The sequence below is a fragment of the Fusarium falciforme genome, chromosome 9, assembly GCF_026873545.1.
Source record: "Fusarium falciforme chromosome 9, complete sequence".
NCBI classification, from domain to species: domain Eukaryota; kingdom Fungi; phylum Ascomycota; class Sordariomycetes; order Hypocreales; family Nectriaceae; genus Fusarium; species Fusarium falciforme.
Window position 1 is genome coordinate 897985 of NC_070552.1, and position 18239 is coordinate 916223.

Consider the following 18239-nt stretch of genomic DNA (forward strand, 5'->3'; position numbering starts at 1 on the left):
CCCGTATGCCAAGATGACAAGAAGCGAGGGGGGTTTCTGCCTTAGGTGTCGTGAAGCTGAGGTGGTGATATCACGGAAGGATGCACGTAGGGCAATATAGCGGGGGTCGGCACCTGCGGGCTCCGACGCCGGCACCTAACGCTGACGAACCTGTCCAAAAATAAGAACGCATATTATGTGGGGACTTGCACAAAGGTGTCACTATTATTTATGTCAACCATTATGCTGTGCAATGTTTATTATGCTGCAGTCGCCTCGGTTGCTTCCTCCGGTACGTACCCAACTAAACGGCTTTGGGCTCGACATCTCGAAGCGCCGCCATCGAAAACAACAAACACCAAATTTGCCCCTTTGTCATCAGGTCATCCCGCCCGTCCCTGCAACGTGCCCTGATCTCTGGTTTGGTCCAGCATAATGTCTATTGCGTCTTGAGTGTCATCCCCAAGGCTGTTGTTTCGCCCGTCGTATCGTCGATCGCAGTCTCGTGAGCCACTTGTCGACGTCATCTGAGCTTCATCACCATATGGGAATACCTTCATCTTTCACCTCTTTTCCTACTTTGCGCCATATCTTTAATACTCAGCGATTGAGAGGCTCATAATCACGTCTTAATCCTTCCGCTTACAATCTCACGCCTACAACTTAATCCACACGCCTCGAACCTTGAAAGTGTCTCACCTGCATCACCCGTTACACCAGTCAAAACAACTTACACCCACCTACCCATGATGAGCGCGTTGCTTCCGCTTATCTCGGAGATTCTTCCGATGATAATGCCCGCCTCTGCCAACATAACTCGTGCCAAACAGCTCGAGCCGGCTCACCCGACTGTTGAAGGACCCGTTATTGAGCGGCCAGCCGTTGTTGGGAAATGCGACAGGATGTGTGTATCAGGTGAGCATTTAAGAGCGCATCCAGGCTCATGATATTCGAGCATCAGTTCTCACGCAGTATAGTCCTCACGGCACGACCTCACCAAAACTCAACCGTCCGTCACAACAGCGAACAAGGTAATCCCCTCACTCTTGTTTTTAAACCTCATTCTGACCTTGTAGACGCCATCTTCTACGCCGTTTCTGGGAATGGTATCTTGGCCGTCAGTGAGTCAGTGGACTCTGACCCCAAAAATCACGAGCTATCGCCCGGGGACTTTGCCTTTGTCCCAGCCTGGACCGAACATCAGATCAAGAACGAGACAGACGAGGATGTTGTCTTTCTCGTCATTCAAAGCGGGCCAACTCCTATACGAGCAGATCTAACTGACTGGGGCGGCGACATGGTCAAGTCGCGTAAATAAGGCTTGATATAGTATGTATTCTTGCAAGCGTTTGTCTATTGGGTACTCTACCAATGTTGCAACTATGGAAGTGCCAGCCCTCCCGATTTGCATCTCGACCGGACCATTTGGATCAAGGTCTTGCGACTCGGAGCGTCGTCAAACACTTGCGCATGGTCTAGCTTCGGGAACACGACCACTTGTACTCCACCTTCATCACCTTCCACACAAGTCTCGGCATCATCCTCCAAGTATTCCGCGACCGATGCAGTGTCGACAATGAGATCTCGGCCAGCCAAGGTCACTGCGACGTCCCTCTTGAAGCCGTTGTCTCCCAGAGACGTCAGCAATTCCTCCTTCCAGAGGATATTCTCCCGCCAGAAGAAATGTCTTCCCAGGCAGAGCGCAACACCTGGGTCGGTACTTGCAAAGTACCAGAGCTGCCACTCGTTGGCCCTCTTAGGCCTGCGCCGTGTAAAGTTGTACGCCACATTGGGGAGGTGCAGCATAATTGTGACGGGGTCGATGAGTACCACAGAGGGAACACGATGCTGCAGGCTGGGTGAGTGCAGCATGTGGGTTGTCAAAACGGATCCGTATGAATGCGACACGAGCGCAACGTTCTGCCAGCAGTGGTAGTCCAGGATCGCTGTCATCTGGGACAGGAACTCAGCCTTGTCTGGGATGGCAGACGTGAGGCGGAACGAAATGGGTAGAATCTCAATGGCGATGACTCCGACGCTTCTCTTCTTATCGTCCGTCTTGTGGAGACCAGCCAGGAAACGCACATAAGTCCAGAGCCCGATTCCGATGCCGTGGAAGAAGACGACGGGCAGTTGGCCCTCGGCGGTGTGTGGGCGATGCCAGTAGCTGAGCTGAGAGGAGGGGGATGTCCGGCCTGGCCACAACTCTTGCGGACGCGGAGGGAATACTCGAATCGCAGATGATCGAGGACGACGATAGTACTCGAAGCCGTGCCAGAGGAATGCAAGATGCGTGAGTTGATCGACGAAGAAGACGATCACGTACCAGGCGAGGCCACGATACGTTGTCGTGATCCCATCGAGAGTGAGACGAAGACTTTGGACGTTTCCTCTGCCGCTCGGCAACTGTCGTCCAAGTCGTTGCTCAAGCAGAGTCACATACTGCTCAAGCTCTTCATCCACCGCCTCATCTGGTTCATCAACGGAACCATCACCTCGCTCAAAGAAAGCCCAGAGGAGGAACTCTTTGATGTTGTCCCGTCGAATATCATCAGGGTTAGCGCCCAGAAACCACCACGTCAAGTAACTCTCTGGAAACGGTACATTTCGAAAGCACCGATCAAACAATACCCTCCGCTCTTCGCGCGACAACGGTGACGGGTGAACGGCGTTCCGTTTAAGCCGTCTAAGGTACGGCCGGTAGATGAAGGCGTAAAACGTCCCCTCAGCGAGTAACGCCGCAAGAAGCACGCAAATAGACGGAAAGGCGATGGAAAAAGGCGCAACAAGAGGCAGCAGCAGGATCAAAAAGATGTAAATAAGAGGAGCGTAACGAAAGAAGGCAACAGAGAGGCGGATGAGTATCCATTCGCCAAACGAGGTGCCGATCATGAGGTTTCGAGTGTGCCGGTTCTACCGGACTTGTTAGGCTTTAACTTTCGACAATACAGATGCAGTTTTTTGTGGTGATAAGAGAGAATTTGAGGGATGAAATGCGTACATGATGACGCATTTGTTGAAACGGCTCTTGTTGGGGCAGGATGGGATGATGCAGCCTTGCAAGGATCTGGATCCCATCCTGGTCGTCAGGCCAGGATTATTGAAGAGATGTGGCTAGTGAGGGAGCACAGCCACGTGTCTCCGTCAACCAGATTCCTTGACATCCAGAGCGGCCTCATATGTCAGCCGTGGAAACAAAAGACGAGACTTGAAATCTCGGGAGCATGACCGAGAGATGACGGCCGGTGGTCTGATAAGATGCAAAGCGTTGAACAAACAACCATTGTTCGAGGCTGCTTGAGTGATTCAACTGCCGTCAAGGCTGAGATTGGTCAAGTCTTCCCGGATCGGTTTATCCGGTAGCTGCTGATTGGTGAACCGTATGAAGAGACCGCTTAGATCTGTTGCAATGGTGATGGATGCCTGGAGAAGCAGGGCTCTTCCAAAAAGAGAGGGAGTAAAAAAGCTAACATGCTTTGACAGCTGCTTTGACACGCTCCTCGGGCGACGTGATCAATACGCGATACCGAAATCGAGTGTCGAAGCAACGTCTGTCGGTCATTGAGCTCTCATAATTTATGGGTCTGTCATGCAGTTAAGAAATACTCGCTTCAGAAGCGAAGCAGCATCTTACTGGAAGTATATCTCATCAGAGGGTATCCAGAATGTTTTCTTTCAATTGGCTTAGAGCCACCCCACTTTTAGAGATCCTGCATACCTACTCAAACAATCCAACAATCTAACAACCTAACAATCTAACAATCTAATAAGATCACCAGGCTTCAAGGTTCAATGTCACCGTCAGTGTACATCCCTAGAGGACCCTTTGCGTGCAGGGCGTTACGCTTCTTACCCAAAATGACAATGGTCAACATGCAGCCAAGTCTTTGAGACGAAAAAAAAAAAACGAGGTTGCGTGTGCACATGCTCGAGGCTGACAGTACAGCAGCAATACGTACCGCTTCGTGTACCTGGCGGCGGCGGTGCACCCCTGCATTTGCTGCTGTTTCTTACCTCGACCCGTGGGAGGGAGGGAGTGAGAGGAGGGGGGTGGGCTCTGCTGATGCACCGCAGGCTCGACTGCGGGTTCGGCTGGGCCTGGAAGGATGAGAAGTAATGGATACCGAATGCTGCGTCATGGGGTGTTATGGACCGGGTTGGGTATTTTTCCTTACCTAGATCTAGGACTACGCACACGCAGACCCTAGATCCAACACCGAAGTAAAGACACCTGCATATTTTATCGCGTCAGTTAGATTTTGCACCCCCTCCTTCTTCAAGTTCTAAGTAGCAGACGAGCCATACCGTGCCCAGGCGTCACGGCCAGTCATCATTTCTTACGGACTGTGATGTACAATTAACACCTCCCCACGAATTTCTCATTACGCCATGTACTCAGTTGATAAAAACCGGTATTAGTGACAGTGATTCACTGTCGATAACCTCTTATGTCGCATCGTCTCTTGCGGTACGTATACATGCAGTGTCGATGTATGCTTGTTTGCGGACCTCAAAGGCAGGAGGGGTGGGTCTTTTCTCTCGCGCCAGGACCCGCTTGAGCCCAGCTGGGCCAGCCCATGGTACATGCTCCATTGCGGTGCTGCCCGCTAAAGGTTATGTACCAAACCGCCGGCCTTCTCCCGCGGGCCCACCCTGGCACGAGCGACAAGACCCACCGGCGCCATCAACCCCCCGACAACCCCAGATGGAAGATGGATCCATGGATCACTGCACTTCTTCATTCAATACAGCAAACCAGCTTCACACTCCGCCGCCCACTCCGCGGGCGCGACATGTACACTGGGATGGGAGTGGACACCAAAGATAGGGGGAGGAGGGGTGGATGACCTAGGCCTCCCAGTTCGAGCAGCATTTACCAAGGTGACCAAGAGGCAACCTAGGTCAGCCAAGTAGATCATCGTTCGCCAAATCGCAGAAGGCGGCAATCGTGGTCTCGAAAGCAACGCACGAAATGGCGGATAGCTGGCAAACGGGCTTCGTAATGAATGGCACCTGAGAATCGCCCACGACGAGCGTACGCAGAGAGTTTGGATTGGTCGAGGAGGTAGTAGGGCAGGGTGCTTCTTGAGGCTCCTTTGCACGCCATTTTTGCTCAAACCCAAAAGAGATACGATCGAGAACGAATGAAGAATTGCAATGAGAACTTGGATGGGAGGGTAGGCTGGGGTGAGGTTGTGTGAGGTTGAGAGCGCGGCAAGCTGATTGGCTCCGCGGGGGACTTGACCTCCGGACCTCTGGCATAAAGCCCAGCTCTGCCCCCCTCGACTCCCGTTCTTCCCATCTCTTCCCTTCTCATCCTCATTCTTTCCCATCATCAATCCACAGCCATAAAATATCCCACCCCTTTTCGTTGATTGACTTGCATCACTTGATACCCCCAAGAGTCTCTCGAGTCCCACTAGGACTTCGTAGAACTCACACTGGGACCTCCTCGTCGTCGCCCTCGGCTGACGCCTTGATATTGCATCCAGACACCTGGCATAGTTCCACCCCATCATCTACAACGACAATATGTCGTCGCACCATAAATTCATCTTGTTCCCTCAGTCCCTGCCGGCACCTGAACTCAATCGAGCCTTGGGCCAAGCCTCACGGCTCGGCCACCAGCAGATTCGTGAAACGGTTAGGCACTCATCGCTACCCGCAGGCCGAGCCGAGCAGCGCAATCTCGGCGATGGTCATAAGCGTCGTTGCACAACCGTCTCGAATGGGGCTGACCACATGGGTGACGTTGACGCTCGTCCTCGCTCTGGTGGTAAAGTGCCATGGTCACGTGATCCACAACTGTTCCCAGATCCAGTGCCGGCCAAGATCGATTCGTCTTCCCCGAGAGCTGGCCGGGAACGTGGGGATCACTCAGAGCCCCGATCCCGTAAGCGACGCCGGGCTCCGGCCCCTCAAAACATTCGGGTTGATTGGAACGATGGTAGCCGGCCCTCTCACCTCCCAAGGGACGAAAGGCTCTCGCATGCTGGATCTTGGTGCCACTTGGCCCCCCAAGAATCCATCGAGGTTCATGATCCCATTGATGATGAGAGAGACATCCTGGCGGAGGACTGGACTCCAATGACGCCTCGGGATAGTCGACTGTCAACGCCAGATCTTGTACCCTTGTGCACCGACTTTGAGTTTTGCTCGTGTCATCCAGACGGCCTAGACGAGGACAAGATCAACGAAGACTTTTACTTCGTTTCGAGGTCCAAGATGGACATGCAGTGTAAGTTGGCGCCCGACAGGTCCAGACCCAAGGCATGCTTGTTGTTGTCGACTTGCTGACATAGTGTAGTGATTGATGCGCAGGCGCACATTGCCCAGACCCGATCGGGGTCGGGGGTGATGGTACCCCGACCTGAGTGATCAAGTTTGGAATCGCGACAGTTAGACAATGCTGGTTCAGAGTCTGTAACGAGGGCAGTGCAGTTTGGCGTTTGGGGTATAGAGTGTATAAGTTCTTGTTAATAGGTTACAGAACAGGATTGCCTGTCAGCTGGTCAGTTCGAACATTTGTTATCCTTACCGTTCTCGCTTTGTAAGGGTGAGGGGAGTCTGAAGGCATATCCTGTCGTCGTATCGCGGGGTGTTATCCGTGGGCCATACGAAACGGAGTAATGACGCGTAGTAGAAGCAAAGGGGCATGTAATACCAGAATTGAGCGATCCCTAAGTAATACACTGTAACTGGTGATGGAGATGAAGATGATCAAGTGTTGTTCATTTTTGAATGACGTGTAGTTCATGAGTGACCAGCCACCGCTTGAGGAGGTGCGATGTGGGGCGTCACGTGGCAACCCTCAATCTAACAAAGGCGATCTTCAGCCTGAGGCACAAACCAGGGCAGCTATCCAGATGCTCCTCAATGAAGTCGTTCTCCGGTGATTATGCGCCACAGCCACCTCTTCTTTGGCAGTGGATTCCATACGGAAGCATTAGCATGGGGGCCGCACCGCCAACGAAAGACGCGTCGCGGCGGTGAGCGTGTCGAGTTGCAGCCGTTGGGGACATTTCGTCCACTGTAAGGCAGAGAATCTAAAGGCTGCAGCTTGCTTGCATCTGCCAGATGATGTCTGCATCCGGCGCACACGCCATGATCCAGCAAAATCGAAAGAATCCAGATGCGGGCAAGTCCCTTATTTGTCCGCGATTTTCATGCACAAGTTTTTGCTGGGAGAATGCCCGTCTCGAGCGGAGCAAATTTAGTGGCCGTCGCCTGTTGGTGATGGAACCAGTGATGGTGCTCTTTGGCATGTGCTGGCGACTCACGGCTTGAAAAAGCACTCACGTCATCAACTTATAAGACCATTATCAGTGCCACTTTCCGGTTTATCAACACCGAAGCGGCGGCATTGCGAAGCCTTCTTTTCTTCATTTGTGTTCTTATACCTTGCCCATCATTTTTTCTCTTGTTATCATCGGTTAGCGGTTGGCCCATACGTCATTGAAAGATTTTACCTCGCTCTTAGCCGGATCCATAGAACGAAGCCCAAGGGCAGCACATAGAGAAAGAAGACAACAGGTAGCAAACGGACAGATACACCAAGCGACAAGCATGGCGGAGAACAACTACGTCCTTCGGGTCACGGCCGGTCCCGATTACGACTCAAAGCAGCAGGTCGATGTCCTTGTCAACACGGTCGAGCCCATGATCATCAAGAGCGACCGAGCTGACATCGAGCTCAACGTCCGCATCCAGGATTACAAGGGCCTGCCTCGGAACTCACCAGAGACTTCGGCCTACTTCTCAACGGAGCCTCACGCCTATAACCAGGACCAGTACAGCATCTCATTCCGCTTCACCCCCAAGAAGTCCGCCAGTGAGGAGGGCACTGGGATCAATGGCGCCAACTTGCAGTTTGGAAATGACTTTGATCACCCGATTCGCGATCGTCTTCCTCCTGGGTTCGGCACTGCCATGAGCATTGTGCGTTGGTGGATTGATCCTGGTCTGGAAGGTGATGCATACGCTGACAAGCCGTTTCTTTACGGCCCGGCTCTAAGCTCCTTCAATACCATCCACGTGGGCACCGGTGAGTATGATGAAGCGAAGGGAGGCCTATGGTTCAAGGAAGGCGGCGATGAGGCTGGTCTCAAGACTCGCGAGGACATTGGCGCTCCTCTTGACAACAAGGCCCGTATGAAGTGGGCTCTGAGAGCAGACAGCAAAGAGAAGTGGGTGTTTGAGTACGGCAAGACTTACGGCTTCGACTTCTTCAACCCTTACCTCGACTTTTCCAACCTCGCATTGAAGCTGCCCGGCTTTCAGCTACCTATCATGAAGTACTGGGATGGTCAAGCACTCAGGTAAGATATGCCCCTCTCCTTACTTTTGGGCACTGCTGCACGCAAGTCCCTTGTTGATATACGTCCCTGCGGCTCAGAGAGCCGTAGAGGGTACGTTCCTATTATGGATATCTCTCTTACCCCGTTTTCGTTTACCCTCGTCTCAGGTCCGGCCGAAGACGCTCACATCAGCTCAGATACGTCCTGCGGAACAAGGAGACTGAGGAGACGTACCTCGTCATTCTTTTTACGCTGTATCACAAGGACTATGTCAATGAGGATGGGACGCTCAAGGAGGGTGCTGAAGAGTCTCTACATCAGCCGGCCCAGGCCCCCATCTCTGGGAATGACGGCACTTTTGACGACGACGAGGCGCTCAAGGAGGCGGGTGAAAAGCTTGGGGTCAAGTATGGAGAGGAAGAAAACGCGAAAACGACTGTGGACGATGTCGACTGAGGGAATAGCGGCTACCTAGGAAAGCACGGGATGGGACCCGAGATGGGGATTGCTCGGGATTTGGAGCCGACTTTTCACGCCATGGTCTTTAGTTAGTCATGATTTCATAATACGGGTCGGATAATGCACTGAATTCTCTTCTCTAGTTTGTCTAGGAGTTGTGCTCCTTTTGCTCCGTAATCTCAATTCGTCACCGGAGTTTGAGCCTCGCCGTGTGGGAGCCACTCTGATACGTGCGATGGACATGACGGACAGGTATCACCATGCACAACACGAACTTCCGAATTGATACGGAAGCAGGAATAGTTGTTGCACCAAGTATGCCGTGTCTGACTTCTTCAAGACACCAAAAATTTAGGAATGTTCAGTTGTAGAACGGGCTCGCCAGAGTGAGCTGAAAGGTGGTCATCTGTTTGGTCACGTGATGACACAGATCCGCCACCTTCTTTCAACCTCAATGGGACCTCCATTCCCATCAACCGAACTGACATCAAAGATGATTTGAAATCAATATCAATTTCTGCCCCATTCCTACTCCACGCGGGCATCCGGAGAACCCTTGGTTTCCGCACCTCCATGCGGCCAAGATCCGAAGCGGAAATGGTGGGGAAACAAAGCCGAAACCAACCCCATCACCTCTCACGAGATCCCTCGAATCTAAGATCTTTGTTGGCGAGATGGCGCCCCGGTAATAGTCGGGAATATCCCATATTCCATCACCCCTACCCCTCATTTCCGAAGTTGCGTCTGAGCGTGCAGGTTTGTCGGGTTGCGCCAAGCAAAGTTGGTGTTCTCGGGGCTGCAAACTGTTGGTTCCTCGTGGCATGGTGGCATTGACGACATGCTCTCTCTGTGCAAGCTGTTGATTGGAGATTCTCCCGACACCCAATCAGTTCGTGGCCCTTCTCCCTCGGGTATGTGCGAAGAGCTGCAACTCCCTGGGCAAGCTCGAGAATGCCCGGTCATGGCGCCCGAAAGCCAAGAGGTCTGGATGCCACTAAGAGGGCTAGGCTAGCCGTTTGGCGTCCCTGGCGCCGACTCCAACGTCACGTCCAGGTTATTCCCGAGGGCGCCAGCCCCGGGAACGGGAGTCGGGTCTTGTTGCTGACAACGGGAGGGATGCCGGATGATGCAACATGTCCATGTAGGGCGGCGGCATGTCAAATTGGGATGCTTGCCCGGGAACTACCGTCTTTGCTTTTTTGTTCAAGGTTTCTGTTGAGAGACATGCTCGATATCATCAGACGTCTGCTGAAAGACTGGTGGCAATCCCTCGTCAACACCAACCATGACGCTCAGTCCCTCCCTCACAGGCTACCATCCATCTCAGTGCCGCGCCGCAATGGAGATTCTCACCCTCGATGCCACTTCGGGTGCACAGAATCTGCACTAGCGTCTCTCGGCAGCTGACGCTCAAGCGAATCGTTGGCCTCGTACTCGCGGTCCGGCGTGGAGAGGGCGGATCCAGTGCCAAGGAAGAGATTATTCCCGTCGAGATCCCGTTTCCTTTTCCTCATCTCCCGCTACCCCAGCATTGATAATGCCGGGGTTGTGCCCCCGGAGACTGGACCACTGCATTTTTCTCTTGTTCCTCGTCTCTCCTCCTCCTATCTCTTTGTCTGTTCCTCCCTGATCTTATCCTGTGACAACTCGAGCCGTCAGGACTTACAACGATCGTTTTCGGCGAGGAACTCCAAGATCCACACGAAAAGAAGTCTAAACAGACTTCGACACAAAGACATGGCTCAAGATATTGAGGCCAGTCAGGATGGCGGTACTTGGAATCGAGATCCTGGCGATCTCGAGATCAGTATCGAAGGAACACCTCCATCTAGGACACCACAGCCGAAACTCAACGAAGACGAGCCCATCTCCTACCTATATCTAACCCTCAACACCGCCTTGCCAACACCGCCACTGCCAAAAGAGGCAGGCCTTTCCGAATCCCAGGAACTCCCACCGTGCCCCGACCTTAGGCCGTACGCATCACCCTTTACGTTACCGGCAGCACGAAAGAACATTCTGCTTGCGTTGTCATGTATTGCTACAATGTTTACAGCATATACTGCGGGAGCTTACTCGCCTCCGTCTGCCGCGATGGCCAAGGATCTAGGGGCGTCACACCTGGCCGTTCTTGTTGGAATCACTACTTTCTGCATGGGGTTTGCCATTGCTCCCATGGTCCTTGCTCCGGTATCTGAGATTTGGGGTCGTCGGCCTGTCTTTGTCTTTGCTGGGTTTGTCTATGTCATCTTTCAGGCCGTCTGCTCTGTGATGCCAAACCTTGCTGGGATGCTGATTGCCCGTTTCTTCGTCGGAGTCGGAGGCTCCGTGTTCAGCTCGGTCGTCGGAGGAGTCCTCGCTGATCTTTGGGAGAAGGAGGAAAGAAACACCCCCATGGCACTGTTCAGCGGATCAGTTCTATTCGGAACTGGTGCTGGACCATTGGTTTCGGCTGCCTTTGTGAAGGGGCTGACTGATGATACCTTGGCATGGAAGTGGTCATTCTGGCATCAGGTCATCATGGATGGTCTGTTGCTGATTGCCATTCTGTTTCTCTTCGAGGAGACTCGAGGGTCTGTGTTGTTGTCGAGAAAGGCCAAGAAGCTGAACGAGTGGTATGAAGAGTCGGAAAAGGCTGGCGCCTATGGAGTCTGGGTTACCAGCACTCCAGAAGAGACAAGCGCCAGCTCATCCACGTCGACCATCAAGACCAACCCTGGCCATCACACGGAACTCGAGTACAACGGCATCCAGTCCAGGGAACGACGCCTGCAACGAGTTCGATGGCTCGTGGCCGCAGACGAGCAGCGACCCCCTTTGGGCCAGATGATTGCAACGTCGGTGAAGCGACCTTTTTACCTCTTGTTCACAGAGCCTGTCGTCTTCTGCTTTTCCCTCTGGGCTGCCTTTTCATGGGGCGTTCTCTACTTGTCCTTTGCCGTTGTGCCATACCTGTACGCTGCAAACTTTGACATGTCGAGTCGTGTCTACATTGCCATGATGGCGTCAGCGATCATCGCGACCGTGGTTGGCATTCTTCAGGAGAACTTGATGAAGCATCCTCTGTGGCAAGGACAGGGCGATGAAAAGTCCGTATCGCAGTTTTGGCTGTTTATCAGGAAGCATTTCCCAGCGGATGCTCCAGAGGCGCGATTGTACTTTGCTTGCATCACGTCTCTACTGCTTCCTGCCGGGCTGTTTGCCGCCTTCTTGAGTCCGACGAGTACAAGCCACTACTCGATTGCCATTGGAATTGGGCTTGCCAATTGGGGTATTTACTCGGTTTATTTGGCCACGTTTAACTACCTGGCTGATACGTATCACCTTTACGCCTCCTCGGCGTTGGCTGCTCAGAGTTTCTGCCGCAACGTGCTTGGTGGAGCGTTCCCGGTGATTACTGGCATCATGTTTGGCAATCTCGGGTTGAAGAATGCTGGCTGTGTTCTGGGTGGCATTGCCAGCGGATTGACGCTCATCCCTTGGGTCCTGGTACTGTTTGGAGAGAGGATCCGGTCGAGGAGTAGCTTTGCGATTGTGAGTATTGACACTGGTCCATATGTTCAAGTGCTAACAAGTCATAGTCTCTGCAGAAACAATAACATGTTACTTGACGGGATGGATGTGTGGATGATGGACGTGGCGTTTGCACCAACACAAACGGAAGAATCGGTTGAAGGGAAAAGAATCAGTACACGCGTCCATGGTTGATTGAGCGCGCTTTGATGAGGGTATCATATGCTCCCATATTAATGTCCTAATGACCTAGATGCATTGCTGCTTCCGTTCTATCTATCTTGTCCCATGTGTCTCGTCACAATGTTGCAAAAGCTTCCCTCGTGAGAGTCCTCTGCTTCTTCTTCTTGCCATACTTTTTCATGAACCGCAGAAATCTATTCTTATCGGATCCATTTCCAAGTCCCCCAGTTTCCTTGAGCATCTGATCGCACGTCCGCTCCGACAAACTCGTGACTGTCCTTGCGTATGGACTCCTTAGTCTTTGTAGATCTCCCACGATGGACGGGAGGCTTGGGTTTCCTTCTTCGTCGGGGGTTGAGGGAGGGAGCTGCACGCATCCTTCCCAGGGGCGGTGCGCTACTGGGGCGTTCAAGGCTGATTGGACTTGGTGATCGTCTAGTATTGTGTATCCATCTCCAGCGTCTAGACAAGACTTTTGCCCGTGGAGTCTAGGCCATATCGTCGAGGGTGCTACCCGGTATGCCTGTCCGCCGTTGACATCTGAGAACAATGTCGCCATTAACCGAGTCGTGTACGTCTCATCGAAGCCACACATTCGTAGGGAATTGATTCGTCCTTTGAGGTGTATTATGTGGTTGCAGAAAAGGAGGTACGAGTTTGGACAGTACCCTGATTGTGGCAACGGCGACGGCATCGGCGTTTCGAATGGACTCGACACGGTTTCTTCGGCCATCTGCTTCAGGAGCTCGTCCATGGACGCGTACATCTCGGGAGACTGGAACCCCATGTCTTCGGCTGAGTTGGCTCTGCTGCTACTGCTCGCCCCGCTGGAACGTCCCGTGTCTGGTCTTGAGAGTGAAGGACCGCGACGGCCGTAGAACCGTCGACAGAGGAGAATCAGACTCTGCAAGGGAAGAGATTCTTTCCGTCTTAGTTGCGAGTCTACAAACTCGCAGACGAGATCCTCAACGTGCTCGATATCGGGAAGAAGACAAGTAGCACTATCTGCCGGCCCACAACCCAAACGCGACATGTCAACCTCGACTGCAATGCTCTTCGCATACGGTCCATAGCGATTAAGCCAGGTCGTGGCTAAGGGGTTAACCCTGCATCCGACAAAGGGCGAAAAGACGGCATGCAGCGTGACGCTCTGGAGGAACGCCACGAGAAAGTCGGCGCAAAAGGCAAACGAGACTTGGAGGTACGGAGCTAGAGGGAGGAGAGCGTCGGTTGGCGATGCGAGGTCTCCTTCACGCCAGACATCGCGGGTGAAGAAGAGGCGGTTTAGACGCACGGGACGATCGACGACGGGAAGGATGAGGTTGCATATTCGCAGGCGGATGTCGTCTGGGAGGCGAAAGTAGCCTGAGTCTGGCTTTGAGCGTCCGTGATTCTCGAAGAAACTGGTAAGAGTGTCGGAGAAGCTTGGAGTGTGGCTGCTGTTGCTGTGGTAGACAGCGTCAAAGGCACGGTCCCAAGCAGGAAGCCCTCTGCGATGAGAAGGCGGTTCTTGGACAAGAAATCGCAGCGTGGTTGGCGGCGAAGCCACTTGGGGGTTAGACTTGCTCCTCCTTCGGGCGCTCGAAGGGTCTTGAATGTCAGTGCATCTCTGTATATGCGCGAGAACATACGTACTCATCATTCTCAAGAGTCCGAGGCGCTCAGAGAGGTCGTTTCTGTGCGCTCTCACGGAACCAACACGACGGAGAAGGGATGGGGTTCGAAGTGATGGAGAGGGAGATGGTGAATCATCACCACCTCTGGCGGCAGATGCTTTGTTTGGGGATCCCATTGTTTGTTACCGTTCGCCAGTTTCTTGACACTGCTCTGACGGTTTCCATCTCCCCTCTTTCTTTATGATGTTCTAACGAGGGTGTTTGTTTCCCATCGACAACGCCGACAACAAACAACATGCGTGAATTAAACTCGGAAGAGGGAGTACACCTTTTATACTTTCTAACTTGCCTGAACCCAATTCATATAGTTCTCAAACAGATTACTTGGCTTTCCAAGTCACGGGACTCTATGTAAATCGACTGAGTCCTGGAAACTCCACGCGGGAGTATTCAGGGACAAGCTTTCCGCAGAATGCAATGCATGTTGATAACTTCATTGTTTACAAAGGTTAAAGATCGAGCTTTTCTCATGCACGATGGCTCTTATTAAGGTGACTTACATAGATGGCATGTTGTCCTTTTGTCTTGTTCCCCAACTTGTCATCTTTTGTTGTGTAATGGCTGAGACTCCATCACCATCGTCAACTCGACTCTCAAATACTCTCAACCAATAACAACAACTCGAAATTTCGATTTCTTCATTACGAAGACGAAATTCACTCGAAGTCGCCATGAGTCCAGTCCCAAACACCGTCGGCCCCTCCCAGAGCCAAAACCCCTGGTCCATTGACCCCAATGACCTCCGAACTTTCGTCTTCTCCTACGCGATCCTCAGCCTCATGCTACTCGCCTTTGTCGGCATGATAGCCGTCGACATGTTCCGCAAGCACCGAACAGGAGAGCTCCAAGAGTCCATGACGACGCTGGGCAATTTCTTCAAGCTCCTGCTCATCACGATGCCCAAGATCATGCTAGACCCGAGAAACCTGTACAAGGCGTGGATCCTCTTCACGGATCAGTTTCGAAATGTCGAAAATAAGCGGTACGACAAGAAGAAGGAGAGCAACAGGAGAAAGGATACACCCGAGAAGGAGTTTGACAGCGAGGCTATCATCAAGAGGATGCACCCCATGTCTTCCTCAGACAAGAGCCCCACCGACACATCCAAGCCATCTCCCAAGGGAAAAGAAAAGGAACCTTTCTTCACCGGACCTCTAGAGGAAGTCAAGCTCGTCACAACAGGTTCATCCGCCTTTAACACCGGCATAGACCTCGAACTCGGACACGGGACACGGCACGGCAGCAGTTCAGCAGACGACTGCGGCGTGGGATCCAGCAGCACTGCCGCTGGAGGCTCTGGATCTGATGGTTATTCTGGGGCTGTTGGTTATGGGTCATATGGCTGTGGTGACTTTGGATCGGATGGTTGTGCTGGAACAGAGGCTGGAGCTGGATGCGATTAACTTTTTCGGTGATAAACAACGAACTTTTACCACATAGATATCCCATTCCATCGGCAGGGCTTCGGTACATCGAGATAATGTTGCTGGGGTATGCAGAGAGCAAGTCGGGTGCTCGAGAACCTTGTTGGCCATGGAAGGCATTGGAAGAGAAACGTTGTTCAGTCGGACTTGATTAATACTTGTTGGAGATGGTTGCCATGGACACCATGACGACCTTATGCCAATTCTATGAGCATTGTTGTCCTGGTCATTTATTTGTTGGGGCTTTGGTCAATATCTAATCCCAGAGTGAACAGTCGAGTTGTCTATTAGACACACTTGGCAATACAAAGTTGAACATCCAATCTGACCAAGAGCCTGAACGGAGTAAAGTCAATGGTCATATCTGAAACGACCGGCTATCCGGTCCATTACAGGGTTCTGTGTCCGTCTTGAACGTCAGCTGAGTCTCACGGCCATCCCATAATTGTTATCATTGAACGCCCCTCGCTCAGGCTCGGGCATCAGCACTAGATCTCGACAAGTCAGATACTCCACCCACACGTGAGCAATGGTGGTCAAAAACGAAGACGCTTGGGTAGAATTCCTAGTGCATGGATATTTAAATAGCGTTTAAGCCGCCCGTGTCGTTCAGGAATGTCATTCAACTCTGAAGAGCTCGACTGTCAACCGCCATGGACGCTATCCGGGGGCTCTTTGGGACCAACCCACAACGAGGCCAGCTTCCTAAAGTTGAAAGCGATTATGTATACCCAACGTCTTTGCTCGACGACACATATCTTTTTCGGGACCTGATTCTTACCTGGACCTTCTGCTTCAACGATGTCCTCGACGCAGACAAACTGCATTCATCGCTGACGAGGCTGTTGGATATTGGTGACTGGAGGAAGTTTGGTGGTCGGCTGAGACTAAATGTACACCTTCCAGCACGACGAGAATGATCTGATCTGACAATTCATTAGGAAGATGGCAGACTCGAGATTCACGTTCCCCGAGAGTTTACTCCTGAAAGGCCAGCTGTGAGATATACCCACGAGGCATTCGACATGAGCATCAGCAAGCACCCCGTAGGCAAAACGATGCCAAAAGCTACTGAGAAGCCATCGATTCATCCTGGAGCCCAAGAGTTTAAAGAGTTTGCCGTGACGAAAGACGATCCAGTGAATGGATCTGACCTTTTCAAGGGCGACAAACCTCAGATGTCACTCCGGATCGTATCATTCTCGGACGCAACCCTGGTTTCGCTTGTGTGGCCACACTCTGCCATGGACGCCGTGGGTTTCCAGGCCATGCTGAAGAATTGGTCTCTTGTGATGGCAGGGAGGGAGTCAGAGGTCCTCCCGGTTCTTAGGGCGAGAGATGACATGGCCTACGAGATTGCTGAACCACCGAGCGGGATGGAGGAGACAGCGCAAGAGGAATTGCATCTCGCCCAAAAACGCATCAGCGGCTTGAAGCTGGTTCTCTTCGGTCTGTGGTTCCTTTGGGATCTGCTCTGGCAGGGAGCTTGTCAATCAAAGTCCATCTTTCTGCCCAAAGAAGCTGTCGCAAAGCTGATGCGCCAGGCTTTGGGAGAGGCGGCCGTGACGACACCTCCCGGTGACGACAAGCCCTTTGTCAGCGAGGGTGATGTATTGGCAGCCTGGACAACGAGGCTCATCGCATCATCAGATCCCCGAAGACTCCCGGTGACAACACTTACAACGGTCAACTTGAGATATCGGTTCAAGTCTCTGATGCAGACGACTGGCGTTTATACCCAGAATCTAGCCAGTGCAGCTTATACGTTTCTCTCGCCAGCGATGGCCAGGGGCCCGATAGGTCCAATAGCCGTTGCGAGCCGTCAGCATCTCGAAGCGCAGACGACTGAGCCCCAACTCAGAGCGATAATGCGGGCCCTCATAACTGAAAAAGAAAAGATAGATACCACACTGCTATTTGGAGAGCCCAACATGTTGCTCGTGCTCATCAGCAACTGGACAAAAGCAAAGATTATGCAGGCTGCCGACTTTAGTCCGGCGGTGATCCGGCACGGTGAGGGGGCAGAGACGAGGACAAACAAACCAGGCACCATGATACAGTTATCTCCTTCGACCATGAAGCAGAGCATAGTGACTAGGAATGTCATGGTGATCAAGGGCAAGGATCACGAAGGGAATTACTGGCTCGAGGGATCTCTATTGCCACGGACTTGGGTCAAGGTCGAAGAGGAGCTTACAACATTGGGGGCTGAGACATGAGGGGAAACAGATGGCAGTTCCATTGCGGTCAGCTTGAGACAAGACACGTGTGTCTCACGCAGGAAACCAAAGATAGCAAAAAGACCCGAGATAGAAAACAACAATGTTTCTTTCGGCGATTGCTTCACCTCTCAAATGAATGACATTTGTTACCATCCCCTATCAACGTCGCATCGCCAATCTCAAAAGTAGCTGCAGGTGACTTACAGGGGCCCCGTCCACTAAATTACCCTAGCTCCCGCTTCTCCAGACAGCTTCCACTTGGGGTCACCTTCGGTGTGTCAGCCAATCATGCCCCTCTCATAGGTGTCAAGTGACGTACTTGTCATGGCTTCCTGCGGCATCCATCGGCGATTGCTTCCCTCTAATCGGCGACCAAAAGGGCGATTCTTGTGCAAAACGCGACTCTTGAGTGTGACCCTTTCACGATGATTGTTCGTGTCTCGGCATCTCTTGCTGTTTTCCTTGTTCCGAGTCCCGGCGTTGTCC

The 18239-nt window shown here is 52.4% G+C and overlaps 7 protein-coding genes and 1 pseudogene across 8 annotated transcripts, besides 1 other annotated feature; 6 read left to right on the top strand and 2 right to left on the bottom strand.

The window, feature by feature from the left end:
* Positions 1–725: 725 nt before the first annotated feature.
* Positions 726–1297, top strand: NCS54_01116100 (Cupin-2 domain-containing protein; the record flags this gene model as incomplete). The annotated part of the gene is made up of 3 exons (XM_053156445.1): positions 726–894; positions 957–1010; positions 1056–1297. The coding sequence occupies 3 exons, from the start codon at positions 726–728 to the stop codon at positions 1295–1297; spliced, it is 465 nt and encodes a 154-aa protein (XP_053012420.1).
* Positions 1298–1359: 62 nt separating this feature from the next.
* Positions 1360–2871, bottom strand: NCS54_01116200 (Hypothetical protein; the record flags this gene model as incomplete). Its single annotated transcript, XM_053156446.1, has 1 exon — positions 1360–2871. One exon carries the CDS (start codon positions 2869–2871, stop codon positions 1360–1362), a length of 1512 nt encoding a protein of 503 aa, XP_053012421.1.
* A 2640-nt stretch (positions 2872–5511) lies between these two features.
* On the top strand, positions 5512–6357 carry NCS54_01116300 (Hypothetical protein; the record flags this gene model as incomplete). The annotated part of the gene is made up of 2 exons (XM_053156447.1): positions 5512–6217; positions 6287–6357. 2 exons carry the CDS (start codon positions 5512–5514, stop codon positions 6355–6357), a joined length of 777 nt encoding a protein of 258 aa, XP_053012422.1.
* Positions 6358–7545: 1188 nt separating this feature from the next.
* Positions 7546–8732, top strand: NCS54_01116400 (Hypothetical protein; the record flags this gene model as incomplete). The annotated part of the gene is made up of 2 exons (XM_053156448.1): positions 7546–8297; positions 8444–8732. The coding sequence occupies 2 exons, from the start codon at positions 7546–7548 to the stop codon at positions 8730–8732; spliced, it is 1041 nt and encodes a 346-aa protein (XP_053012423.1).
* A 1530-nt stretch (positions 8733–10262) lies between these two features.
* NCS54_01116500 lies at positions 10263–12334 on the top strand (annotated as a pseudogene). Its single transcript has 2 exons — positions 10263–12269; positions 12317–12334.
* Positions 10263–12334: a sequence feature.
* Positions 12335–12546: 212 nt separating this feature from the next.
* On the bottom strand, positions 12547–14073 carry NCS54_01116600 (Hypothetical protein; the record flags this gene model as incomplete). Its single annotated transcript, XM_053156449.1, has 1 exon — positions 12547–14073. One exon carries the CDS (start codon positions 14071–14073, stop codon positions 12547–12549), a length of 1527 nt encoding a protein of 508 aa, XP_053012424.1.
* A 705-nt stretch (positions 14074–14778) lies between these two features.
* NCS54_01116700 (Hypothetical protein) lies at positions 14779–15510 on the top strand (the record flags this gene model as incomplete). The annotated part of the gene is made up of 1 exon (XM_053156450.1): positions 14779–15510. The coding sequence occupies one exon, from the start codon at positions 14779–14781 to the stop codon at positions 15508–15510; it is 732 nt and encodes a 243-aa protein (XP_053012425.1).
* Positions 15511–16184: 674 nt separating this feature from the next.
* Positions 16185–17750, top strand: NCS54_01116800 (Hypothetical protein; the record flags this gene model as incomplete). Its single annotated transcript, XM_053156451.1, has 2 exons — positions 16185–16424; positions 16473–17750. 2 exons carry the CDS (start codon positions 16185–16187, stop codon positions 17748–17750), a joined length of 1518 nt encoding a protein of 505 aa, XP_053012426.1.
* Between the last annotated feature and the right edge of the window lie 489 nt (positions 17751–18239).